The 11,880-nt window shown below is 59.2% G+C and overlaps 1 protein-coding gene and 1 long non-coding RNA gene across 2 annotated transcripts in view; both read left to right on the forward strand.

Moving 5' to 3' along the window:
• Window positions 1-11,880, forward strand: part of huwe1 (HECT, UBA and WWE domain containing E3 ubiquitin protein ligase 1) — a 191,086-nt gene that overhangs the window by 168,867 nt on the left and 10,339 nt on the right. Inside the window, exons 71-74 of the mRNA XM_038782552.1 lie at window positions 293-425; window positions 2,213-2,415; window positions 4,253-4,395; window positions 8,662-8,773. Coding sequence (XP_038638480.1) covers window positions 293-425; window positions 2,213-2,415; window positions 4,253-4,395; window positions 8,662-8,773 — 591 coding nt within the window. The remainder of the gene's footprint in view (window positions 1-292; window positions 426-2,212; window positions 2,416-4,252; window positions 4,396-8,661; window positions 8,774-11,880) is intronic.
• Window positions 8,049-11,857, forward strand: LOC119955662. Its single transcript, XR_005458511.1, has 3 exons — window positions 8,049-9,979; window positions 10,036-11,486; window positions 11,543-11,857. It is a non-coding gene; the product is annotated as an uncharacterized LOC119955662 (long non-coding RNA).

Consider the following 11,880-nt stretch of genomic DNA (forward strand, 5'->3'; position numbering starts at 1 on the left):
CTCCGTAAAGATCTGTGATTCACTTCAGTAGTGGAAGACACCTTCCTTCAGGGTGACCACCTTGCTCGAACATCTTTCGTCCACGTTGGTGCATCTCCCAGGATTTATCGTAGCATCAAACAAAAAGTGGCTATTCTGCCCGGCAAGCCTGTCCTGGCTCCTTTGAAAGAGCTCTTTGATTACAGCCCCTGCTCTCCCCCCAAGTTCCCTGTAGATTTCATTTGAATTTGCCTCCACTGTCCTTTCACATTTCCAATTGGGCCTGTGTTCTTTTACCCCCTGGGGCCTCCAGGTACTTTACTGGCCGAGCTGCGGGAGTACAACCTGGACCAGCAGAGGAGAGCGCATTCTGATGGCCAGTCGCCCGAAGGAACGCCGGATGACCACCCTCAGCTGACCAAGTTAAAAGGAAAGATGCAGAGCAGGTAAGATTGCACCCCCCAACCCGAGCAGAAAGCGCTTGACGGACTGTCCCACTCTCTTCGCAAGCTGGGTGGGTAAAACAGTTAAGTAGTTGGTCCATGGAACCCGACCAAGTTGTGCCAGGTCGGCTGGTGAGCGTGGGTATGGTGAAGTGGCAATTCTGAGGAAGAACAGGAATGAACTGCCACACAACCAGCGGTATCTGCTATTGTTCAATGGGTAGCCTTCGTGCCATTTGAGTCAGAAGGTTGTGTATTTGTGCCCCACTTGTGCGCTGCACTGTCAGATGGGACGGAACCTTCCCCCAACTGCAGTATGCACACACACTCCCACAGTCACTATTGAAAGGAGAGGAGTGGGATTATTCCTGCAGCTGATGTTTATTCCTCTATTGACATGACTAAAATAGATTGTGCGGTCATTCTTTTTTTTTCCTTGAATCTGTCACGAGATGTGGGTGTCCCTGACGAGGCAAGAATTTGTTTCCTGTCCTGAATTGCCTCGCTAGGGCCATTTCAGAGGGCAGAATGAGTCAGCCACATTGTTGTGGGGCCTGGAGTCAAAAGTCGGCCAGATAGGTTAACGACGGCAGATTTCCCTCCCTGCGGCACAGTAGTCAGCACTGCTGCCTCATGGCGCCAGAGATCCGGGTTCAAATCCGGCCTTGGCTCACTGTCTGTGCGGAATCTACCCATTCTCCCCGTTTCCTCCAGAAGCTCCCGTTTCCTCCCACGGTTAAAACAGTTATTGACATTGGCCATGCTAAAATTGCCCTTGGTGTCCAAAGATGTGTGGGTTAAGTGGGGTTGTAGGGATAGGCTGGGGGAGTGGGCCCAGGTGAGGTGCTCTTTCAGAGGATCGGTGCAGATTCAATGGCCCAAATGGCCTCCTTCAGCACTGTAGGGATTCTATGGATAAAGGACATTAGTGACCCCACACGCCCCCATTTATAGAACAGGTCATCTGCCAGTGTTATAGGCCCGACTCTAGTCAAAGCAATGGGAGACCTCCAGGCACAACAGATCTTGGGGTGACAGCTCATCTTTCGAACCCTCCGAATGCCTCACAGCCACTCAACACTTAGTCAGTGCTTTTTTGGAGTCGATGCCTTTTTGGAGTGTAGCTGCTGCTCCTGAGCAGACCAGCTCGCAAGGCCCAGATTGTGCTCGGCAAGGCCTCACAAACGGCCATGGACAGTTCATCTATTTTTGTGGGGTAAATGTCGATCAGGACATGAGATCTTTTTTGAAATAAATTTAGAGTACCCAATTCATTTTTTCCAATTAAGGGGCAATTTAGTGTGGCCAATCCACCTACCCTGCACATCTTTGGGTTGTGGGGGCGAAACCCACGCAAACACGGGGAGAATGTGCAAACTCCACACGGACAGTGACCCAGAGCCGGGATTGAACCTGGGACCTCGGCGCCATGAGGCAGCAATGCTAATCACTGTGCCACCGTGCTGCCCAGGACACAAGATCTTCTGCCTTGAATTCACCTGAACAGATAGGCAGCACCCTCGCTTTGATGTCTTGGCTGAAAGATGGCCCCCTGCAAATGGTGCTGGCCCTCCCTGCTGCTGCACATGTCGGCCGAAATTATAGCTTCAGGTCCCAAGCAAGGGTCTTGAACCATTCACTTTTTTACTCTTGGGGAGGTTGTATGAGAGAGGATCTGGGGGGGGGGCTCAGAGAGATAGGTGGGGTGGGGGAGGGAGGGGTGGGGGGGGGGGAAGGAGAGCTTCTGGGAGTTTTAAATGAAGCAGTTTTTCCCCCTGTCCTGCTTCTAGGTTTGACACTGCGGAGAACGTGGTCATCGTGGCCTCTCACAAACGCCCGCTGGGAGGCCGAGAGCTCCAGTTACCCTCCATGTCGATGTTGACGTCCAAGACCTCCACACAGAAATTTTTCCTTCGCATCCTGCAGGTCATCATCCAGCTTCGAGATGCCACCCGGCGGGCAAACAAGAAAGCCAAGGAGACTGGAAGACTAGGTACAAACGTGTGTGTGGGTGCAGGCTGGGGGCGGGGGGAGGAGGGGGCTCACAAGAGGGTTGAGAGTCTCTGGAACTCTCTCAAAGAAACTGAGGTGGATAGATTCTTGGTCAGCAAGGGGGTGAAAGTTTATGGGGTTCCGCGGGATGCAGATTTGAGGTTTCTATCAGATCAACTGTGATCTTATTAAATGGCAGAGTGGACTCGAAAAGCTGAATGGCCTGTTCATAGAACATAGAACAGTACAGCACAGACAAGGCCCTTCGGCCCTCGATATTGTGCCGAGCTTTGTTCAAAACCAAGATCAAACTATGCCACTCCCTGTCATTCTGGTGTGCTCCATGTGCCTATCCAACAACTGCTTGAAAGTTCCTAAAGTCTCCGACTCCACTATCACAGCAGGCAGTCCATTACACACCCTAACCACTCTGAGTAAAGAACCTACCTCGGACATCCCTCCTATATCTCCCACCCCTTGTAACAGCTACATACACCCGAGGAAATAGTCTCTGAAAGTCCACTCTATCTATCCCCCTCATCATCTTATAAACCTCTATTAAGTCGCCTCTCATCCTCCTCTGCTCCAAAGAGAAAAGCCCTAGCTCCCTCAACCTTTCCTCATAAGACCTATCCTGCAAACCAGGCAGCATCCTGGTAAATCTCCTTTTCACCCTTTCCAATGCTTCCATATCCTTCCTATAGTGAGGTGACCAGAACTGCGCACAATACTCCAAATGTGGTCTCCCCAGGGTCATGTACAGTTGCAGCATTACCCCACGGCTCTTAAACTCAAGCCCCCTGTTAATAAACGCTAACACACTATAAGCCTTCGCGGCTCTATCCACTTGAGTGGCAACCTTCAGAGATCTGTGGACATGAACCCCAAGATATCTCTGTTCCTCCACATTCCTCAGAACCCTGCCATTGACCCTGTAATCCGCATTCAAATTTTTCCTACCAAAATGAATCACCTCACACTTATCAGGGTTAAACTCCATTTTTCGGCACAGGTCTGCATCCTATCAATGTCTCTTTGCAGCCTACAACAGCCCTCCATCTCATCCACTAATCCACCAATCTTGGTGTCATCAGCAAATTTACTGACCCACCCTTCAGCCCCCTCCTCCAAGTCATTGATAAAAATCACAAATAGCAGAGGACCCAGCACTGATCCCTGTGGTACACTGCTGGTAACTGGTCTCCAGTCTGAAAATTTTCCATCCACCACCACACTCTGTCTTCTATGTGATAGCCAGTTACTTATCCAATTGGCCAAATTTCCCTCTATCCCACACCTCCTTACTTTCTTCATGAGCCGACCATGGGGAACCTGATCAAATGCGTTACTAAAATCCATGTATACGACATCAACTGCTCTAACTTCGTCTACACACTTCGTTACCTCCTCAAAGAATTCAATCAAATTCCCGTGAGGCAAGACTTACCCTTCACGAATCCGAGTTGACTATCCTGGATTAAGCTGCATCTTTCCAAATGGTCATAAATCCTATCCTTCAGGACCTTTTCCATTAACTTACCGAACTCCGAAGTAAGACTAACCGGCCTATTATTACCAGGGTCATTCCAATTCCCTTTCTTGAACAGAGGAACAGCATTCACCACTCTCCAGTCCTCTGGCACTATCCCCGTGGACAGGGAGGACCCAATTCCTTTCGTATTAAGCTGTCGTAACGTGCTGAAGCCAGTTACAGTGCCAGCTCCGTCTTATGAGGAGGAAGAGGTTTTTTCATTTGTCAAGACGGTGGCACCATCTTGTGGAGAAGCGAGGATGATCGTACACTCACACTCTCTCCCTCCCCCCCCCCCGTTTCTCAGGCACTTCGACAATAGGCTCGGCGAGCAGCATCCAGGCAGCTGTGCGACAGCTGGAGGCAGAGGCCGACGCCATCATACAAATGGTACGTGAGGGCCAACGGGCCAGAAGACAACAGCAATCAGCCATGGTTAGCATGATGCCTGTGCCGCTTGCAGGGCACTTGTGGTTTTAGTTTCTTTCGTTAAAACTTTCCTTCCGATTTTTAACCGTTGTGCATGCTTTGTTTTTGTTTTTTGTTTCGTTTAAACCGCTCCATGATTGAACGTTTTAATTTGTCGATGTTGAGTTCCTCCCATTGCGGACACTAACCTCGTTGAACCCTTTTCCCTGTTACTAATACTCCAGGGGAATGAGCCCAGGTTGCCTGATTCTCTGCCATCAGCACGGCCCCCGGTTCTTCACTCAGTGGGGATGATGTGCATGAACATACCTGAGGCCTTGAAGGATTCCACTGGCAACCTGGAAGCAGCGTTCATCCAATAGACTGGGCTCTCAAAGTCGATCTGATCTTAAGGGGTTCCACACATGTTTGTAAAGACAATTCTTTTTTTTTTCCTTTTCCACATTGTTAGTTTGTTCATTACTTTCTTCCCTTGAAAATCTGACCATTTTATTCCTCTGCCTCTCCCACAGCGAGCTCTGCCCCTCCCACCGCGCGAGCTCTGCCCCTCCCACCGCGCGAGCTCTGCCCCTCCCACCGCGCGAGCTCTGCCCCTCCCACCGCGCGTGCTCTGTCCCTCCCACCGCGCGTGCTCTGTCTCTCCCACAGCGAGCTCTCTGCCCCTCCCACCGCGCAAGCTCTCTCTCCCACAGCGAGCTCTCTGCCCCTCCCACCGTGCGCTCCCTGCCCCTCCCACCGTGTGCTCTCTGCCCCTCCTACCGTGCGTGCTCTGCCCCTCCCACCGTGCGCGCTCTGCCCCTCCCACCGCGTGCACCCTGCCCCTCCCACCGCGCGCACCCTGCCCCTCCCACCACGCGCACCCTGCCCCTCCCACCGCGCGCACCCTGCCCCTCCCACCGCGCGCACCCTGCCCCTCCCACCGCGCGCTCCCTGCCCCTCCCACCGCGCGCTCCCTGCCCCTCCCACCGCGCGCTCCCTGCCCCTCCCACCGCGCGCTCCCTGCCCCTCCACCGCGCGCTCCCTGCCCCTCCCACCGCGCGCTCCCTGCCCCTCCCACTGTGCGCTCCCTGCCCCTCCCACCGTGCGCTCCCTGCCCCTCTGCCCCTCCCACCGCGCGTGCTCTGTCCCTCCCACCGCGCGTGCTCTGTCTCTCCCACAGCGAGCTCTCTGCCCCTCCCACCGCGCAAGCTCTCTCTCCCACAGCGAGCTCTCTGCCCCTCCCACCGTGCGCTCCCTGCCCCTCCCACCGTGTGCTCTCTGCCCCTCCTACCGTGCGTGCTCTGCCCCTCCCACCGTGCGCGCTCTGCCCCTCCCACCGCGTGCACCCTGCCCCTCCCACCGCGCGCACCCTGCCCCTCCCACCACGCGCACCCTGCCCCTCCCACCGCGCGCACCCTGCCCCTCCCACCGCGCGCTCCCTGCCCCTCCCACCGCGCGCTCCCTGCCCCTCCCACCGCGCGCTCCCTGCCCCTCCCACCGCGCGCTCCCTGCCCCTCCCACCGCGCGCTCCCTGCCCCTCCCACCGCGCGCTCCCTGCCCCTCCCACTGTGCGCTCCCTGCCCCTCCCACCGTGCGCTCCCTGCCCCTCCACCGTGCGCTCTCTGCCCCTCCCGTGCGCTCTCTGCCCCTCCCACCGTGCGCTCTCTGCCCCTCCCACCATGCGCTCTGTGCCCCTCCCACCGTGCGCTCTCTGCCCCCCCACCGTGCGCTCTCTGCCCCTCCCACCGCGCGCTCTCTGCCCCTCCACCGTGCGCTCTCTGCCCCTCCCACCGCGCGCTCTCTGCCCCTCCCACCGCGCGCTCTGTGCCCCTCCCACCGCGCGCTCTGTGCCCCTCCCACCGCGCGCTCTGTGCCCCTCCCACCGCGCGCTCTGTGCCCCTCCCACCGCGCGCTCTGTGCCCCTCCCACCGCGCGCTCTGTGCCCCTCCCACCGCGCGCTCTGTGCCCCTCCCACCGCGCGCTCTGTGCCCCTCCCACCGCGCGCTCTGTGCCCCTCCCACCGCGCGCTCTGTGCCCCTCCCACCGCGCGCTCTGTGCCCCTCCCACCGCGCGCTCTGTGCCCCTCCCACCGCGCGCTCTGTGCCCCTCCCACCGCGCGCTCTGTGCCCCTCCCACCGCGCGCTCTGTGCCCCTCCCACCGTGCGCTCTGTGCCCCTCCCACCGCGCGCTCTGTGCCCCTCCCACCGCGCGCTCTGTGCCCCTCCCACCGTGCGCTCTGTGCCCCTCCCACCGTGCGCTCTCTGCCCCTCCCACCCGCGCGCTCTGTGCCCCTCCCACCGCGCGCTCTGTGCCCCTCCCACCGCGCGCTCTGTGCCCCTCCCACCGCGCGCTCTGTGCCCCTCCCACCGCGCGCTCTGTGCCCCTCCCACCGCGCGCTCTGTGCCCCTCCCACCGCGCGCTCTGTGCCCCTCCCACCGCGCGCTCTGTGCCCCTCCCACCGCGCGCTCTGTGCCCCTCCCACCGCGCGCTCTGTGCCCCTCCCACCGCGCGCTCTGCGCCCCTCCCACCGCGCGCGCTCTGCGCCCCTCCCACCGCGCGCGCTCTGCGCCCCTCCCACCGCGCGCGCTCTGCGCCCCTCCCACCGCGCGCGCTCTGCGCCCCTCCCCACCGCGCGCGCTCTGCGCCCCTCCCACCGCGCCCTCTCTGCGCCCCTCCCACCGCGCCCTCTCTGCGCCCCTCCCACCGCGCCCTCTCTGCGCCCCTCCCACCGCGCCCTCTCTGCCCCTCCCACCGCGCCCTCTCTGCCCCATCCCACCGCGCCCTCTCTGCCCCTCCCGCGCTCGCAGGGAGCACGCGGCGGGAGGGGCAGAGCGCGCGGGAGGGGCAGAGAGCCCCTCCCACCGCACGCTCTCTGCCCCTCCTGCCGCGCGCTCTGCCCCTCCCGCCGCTCCCTCTGCCCCTCCCGCCGCTCCCTCTGCCCCTCCCGCCGCGCGCTCTGCCCCTCCCGCCGCTCCCTCTGCCCCTCCTACCGCGCGCTCTGCCCCTCCCACCGCGCGCTCTGCCCCTCCCACCGCGCGCTCTGCCCCTCCCACCGCGCGCTCTGCCCCTCCCACCGCGCGCTCTGCCCCTCCCACCGCGCGCTCTGCCCCTCCCACCGCGCCCTCTCTGCCCCTCCCACCGCGCCCTCTCTGCCCCTCCCACCGCGCCCTCTCTGCCCCTCCCACCGCGCCCTCTCTGCCCCTCCCACCGCGCCCTCTCTGCCCCTCCCACCGCGCCCTCTCTGCCCCTCCCACCGCGCCCTCTCTGCCCCTCCCACCGCGCCCTCTGTGCCCCTCCCACCGCGCCCTCTCTGCCCCTCCCACCGCGCGCTCTGCCCCTCCCACCGCGCGCTCTGCCCCTCCCACCGCGCGCTCTGCCCCTCCCACCGCGCGCTCTGCCCCTCCCACCGCGCCCTCTCTGCCCCTCCCACCGCGCCCTCTCTGCCCCTCCCACCGCGCCCTCTCTGCCCCTCCAGCCGCGCCCTCTTTGCCCCTCCCGCCGCGCCCTCTCTGCCCCTCCCGCCGCGCGCGCTCTCTGCCCCTCCGCCGCGCGCGCTCTCTGCTCCTCCCGCCGCGCGCGCTCTCTGCTCCTCCCGCCGCGCGCGCTCTCTGCCCCTCCCGCCGCGCGCGCTCTCTGCCCCTCCCGCCGCGCGCGCTCTCTGCCCCTCCCGCCGCGCGCGCTCTCTGCCCCTCCCGCCGCGCGCGCTCTCTGCCCCTCCCGCCGCGCGCGCTCTCTGCCCCTCCCACCGCGCGCGCCCTTCCTTTTCCTAGACCTCTTCCCCAACTCACTTTACCTCTTCCCCACACACACACACACACACACACACACACACACACACGCACACACATAGACCCCGTGGTTCACCTTTAACAGGTGGTGAATGGTATCTGGCTCTGAGGAATCTCCAGGGGTATTTGACCCTCTAACACCACAGTGTGAAGAGCTCTGAGGTCCCAGGTCCTGGGAGGGAGTGAGAGAGCTGCCTCTCCCGGGACAAACCTGGTCTGCACTCTCCCTTCACACCATTAATTTGTCACGGTAACCAGCCAAACACATTCTCTGTGTCCCCCTTCCTCTTTGATTTGAGCTCTCCGTGCTCTGTACCTTTTTTGCCTGCACTGTTTCTGGTCAGTCAGCTTGAGATGCTCCCTGGCTGGAGAGGTGGGTTGTTGGCCATGGTTAAGGAAGCTCAGAAATGTCAGGATAGGAAGCCTGGTCTGATCCCCCGTGTGTTACTAAGCTACTACGTCATTTCTGTTTATTGCTTTGCGTAAGCCATCCTTCGCTACCCTCCTTTGTTTCATTTAGGCGTATGGCTGCTTGTACCTGGCTCATCCGGGTGTCATTGTGCATGCTTTGCAAAGTTCCTTTGATTTATTAAACTGCTTTTACAGCTTTGTTCTCACACCCAGCCAACCACGTCAGCTCTGTCTTTGGCGAACGATAGTGGTTGAACATATAGTGGTTCTGTGTTAACGTGCAGTCTGTGAGGAGGCTCTGGGTTAACGTGCAGACTGTGAGGAGGCTCTGGGTTAACGTGCAGTCTGTGCGGACGCTCTGGGTTAACGTGCAGACTGTGAGGAGGCTCTGGGTTAACGTGCAGACTGTGAGGAGGTTCTGTGTTAACGTGCAGTTTGTGCGGAGGTTCTGGGTTAACGTGCAGTCTGTGAGGAGGCTCTGGGTTAACGTGCAGTCTGTGAGGAGGCTCTGGGTTAACGTGCAGTCTGTGAGGAGGCTCTGGGTTAACGTGCAGTCTGTGAGGAGGCTCTGTGTTAACGTGCAGACTGTGCGGAGGCACTGTGTTAACGTGCAGACTGTGCGGAGGCTCTGGGTTAACGTACAGACTGTGAGGAGGTTCTGGGTTAACGTGCAGACTGTGAGGAGGCCCTGGGTTAACGTGCAGTCTGTGAGGATGCTCTGGGTTAACGTGCAGTCTGTGAGGAGGTTCTGGGTTAACGTGCAGTCTGTGAGGAGGCTCTGGGTTAACGTGCAGACTGTGACGAGGCTCTGGGTTAACGTGCAGTCTGTGAGGAGGCTCTGGGTTAACGTGCAGACTGGGGGCTCTGGGTTAACGTGCAGACTGTGCAGAGGCTCTGGGTTAACGTGCAGTCTGTACGGAGGCTCTGGGTTAACGTGCAGACTGTGCGGAGGTTCTGGGTTAACGTGCAGACTGTGAGGAGGCTCTGGGTTAATGTGTAGACTGTGAGGAGGCTCTGTGTTAACGTGCAGTCTGTACGGAGGCTCTGTGTTAACGTGCAGACTGTGAGGAGGTTCTGGGTTAGCGTGCAGTCTGTGAGGAGGCTCTGGGTTAATGTGCAGACTGTGAGGAGGCTCTGGGTTAACGTGCAGACTGTGAGGAGGTTCTGGGTTAACGTGCAGTCTGTGAGGATGCTCTGGGTTAACGTGCAGTCTGTGAGGAGGCTCTGGGTTAACGTGCAGACTGTGAGGAGGTTCTGGGTTAACGTGCAGTCTGTGAGGAGGCTCTGGGTTAACGTGCAGACTGGAGGCTCTGGGTTAACATGCAGACTGTGAGGAGGCTCTGGGTTAACGTGCAGTCTGTGCGGAGGCTCTGGGTTAACTTGCAGTCTGTGAGGAGGCTCTGGGTTAACTTGCAGTCTGTGAGGAGGTTCTGGGTTAACGTGCAGACTGTGAGGAGACTCTGTTAACGTGCAGACTGCGGAGGCTCTGGGTTAACGTGCAGACTGTGAGGAGGCTCTGGGTTGAGGAGGCTCTGGATTAACGTGCCGACTGTGCGGAGGCTCTGGGTTAACGTGCAGACTGTGAGGAGGCCCTGGGTTAACGTGCAGTCTGTGCGGAGGTTCTGGGTTAACGTGCAGACTGTGCGGAGGCTCTGAGTTAACGTGCAGACTGTGAGGAGGCTCTGGGTTAACGTGCAGACTGTGAGGAGGTTCTGTGTTAACGTGCAGTTTGTGCGGAGGTTCTGGGTTAACGTGCAGTCTGTGAGGAGGCTCTGGGTTAACGTGCAGTCTGTACGGAGGCTCTGGGTTAACGTGCAGTCTGTGAGGAGGCTCTGGGTTAACGTGCAGACTGTGAGGAGGCTCTGTGTTAACGTGCAGTCTGTGAGGAGGCTCTGTGTTAACGTGCAGACTGTGAGGAGGCTCTGGTTAACGTGCAGACTGTGAGGAGGCTCTGGGTTAACGTGCAGTCTGTGCGGAGGTTCTGGGTTAACATGCAGTCTGTGAGGAGGCTCTGGGTTAACGTGCAGACTGTGCGGAGGCCCTGGGTTAACGTGCAGACTGTGCGGAGGCTCAGGGTTAACGTGCAGACTGTGCGGAGGCTCTGTGTTAACGTGCAGTCTGTGAGGAGGCTCTGTGTTAACGTGCAGACTGTGCGGAGGCTCTGGGTTAACGTGCAGACTGTGAGGAGGCTCTGGGTTAACGTGCAGTTTGTGCGGAGGTTCTGGGTTAACGTGCAGTCTGTGAGGAGGCTCTGGGTTAACGTGCAGTCTGTACGGAGGCTCTGGGTTAACGTGCAGACTGTGTGGAGGCTCTGGGTTAACGTGCAGACTGTGAGGAGGCTCTGTGTTAACGTGCGGTCTGTGAGGAGGCTCTGGGTTAACGTGCAGACTGTGCGGAGGCCCTGGGTTAACGTGCAGTCTGTGCGGAGGCTCTGGGTTAACGTGCAGTCTGTGAGGAGGCTCTGGGTTAACGTGCAGTCTGTGCGGAGGTTCTGGGTTAACGTGCAGACTGTGAGGAGGCTCTGGGTTAACGTGCAGACTGTGAGGAGGCTCTGGGTTAACGTGCAGTCTGTGAGGAGACTCTGGGTTAACGTGCAGTCTGTACGGAGGCTCTGGGTTAACGTGCAGTCTGTGAGGAGGCTCTGGGTTAACGTGCAGACTGTGAGGAGGCTCTGTGTTAACGTGCAGTCTGTGAGGAGGCTCTGGGTTAACGTGCAGACTGTGTGGAGGCTCTGGGTTAACGTGCAGTCTGTGCGGAGGCTCTGGGTTAACGTGCAGACTGGGGGCTCTGGGTTAACGTGCAGTCTGTGAGGAGGCTCTGTGTTAACGTGCAGACTGTGAGGAGGCTCTGTGTTAACGTGCAGACTGTGAGGAGGCTCTGTGTTAACGTGCAGACTGTGAGGAGGTTCTGGGTTAACGTGCAGTCTGTGAGGAGGTTCTGGGTTAACGTGCAGACTGGGGGCTCTGGGTTAATGTGCAGACTGTGGGAAGGCTCTGGGTTAACGTGCAGACTGTGAGGAGGCTCTGTGTTAACGTGCAGACTGTGAGGAGGCTCTGAGTTAACGTGCAGACTGTGAGGAGGTTCTGGGTTAACGTGCAGTCTGTGAGGAGGCTCTGGGTTAACGTGCAGTCTGTGAGGAGGCTCTGGGTTAACGTGCAGTCTGTGAGGAGGCTCTGGGTTAACGTGCAGACTGTGAGGAGGCTCTGGGTTAACGTGCAGACTGAGGAGGCTCTGGGTTAACGTGCAGACTGTGCGGAGGCTCTGGGTTAACGTGCCGACTGTGCGGAGGCTCTGGGTTAACGTGCAGACTGCGGAGGTTCTGGGTTAA

This window comes from Scyliorhinus canicula, chromosome 21 (assembly GCF_902713615.1).
Source record: "Scyliorhinus canicula chromosome 21, sScyCan1.1, whole genome shotgun sequence".
In the NCBI taxonomy this organism is placed as follows: Eukaryota; Metazoa; Chordata; class Chondrichthyes; order Carcharhiniformes; family Scyliorhinidae; genus Scyliorhinus; species Scyliorhinus canicula.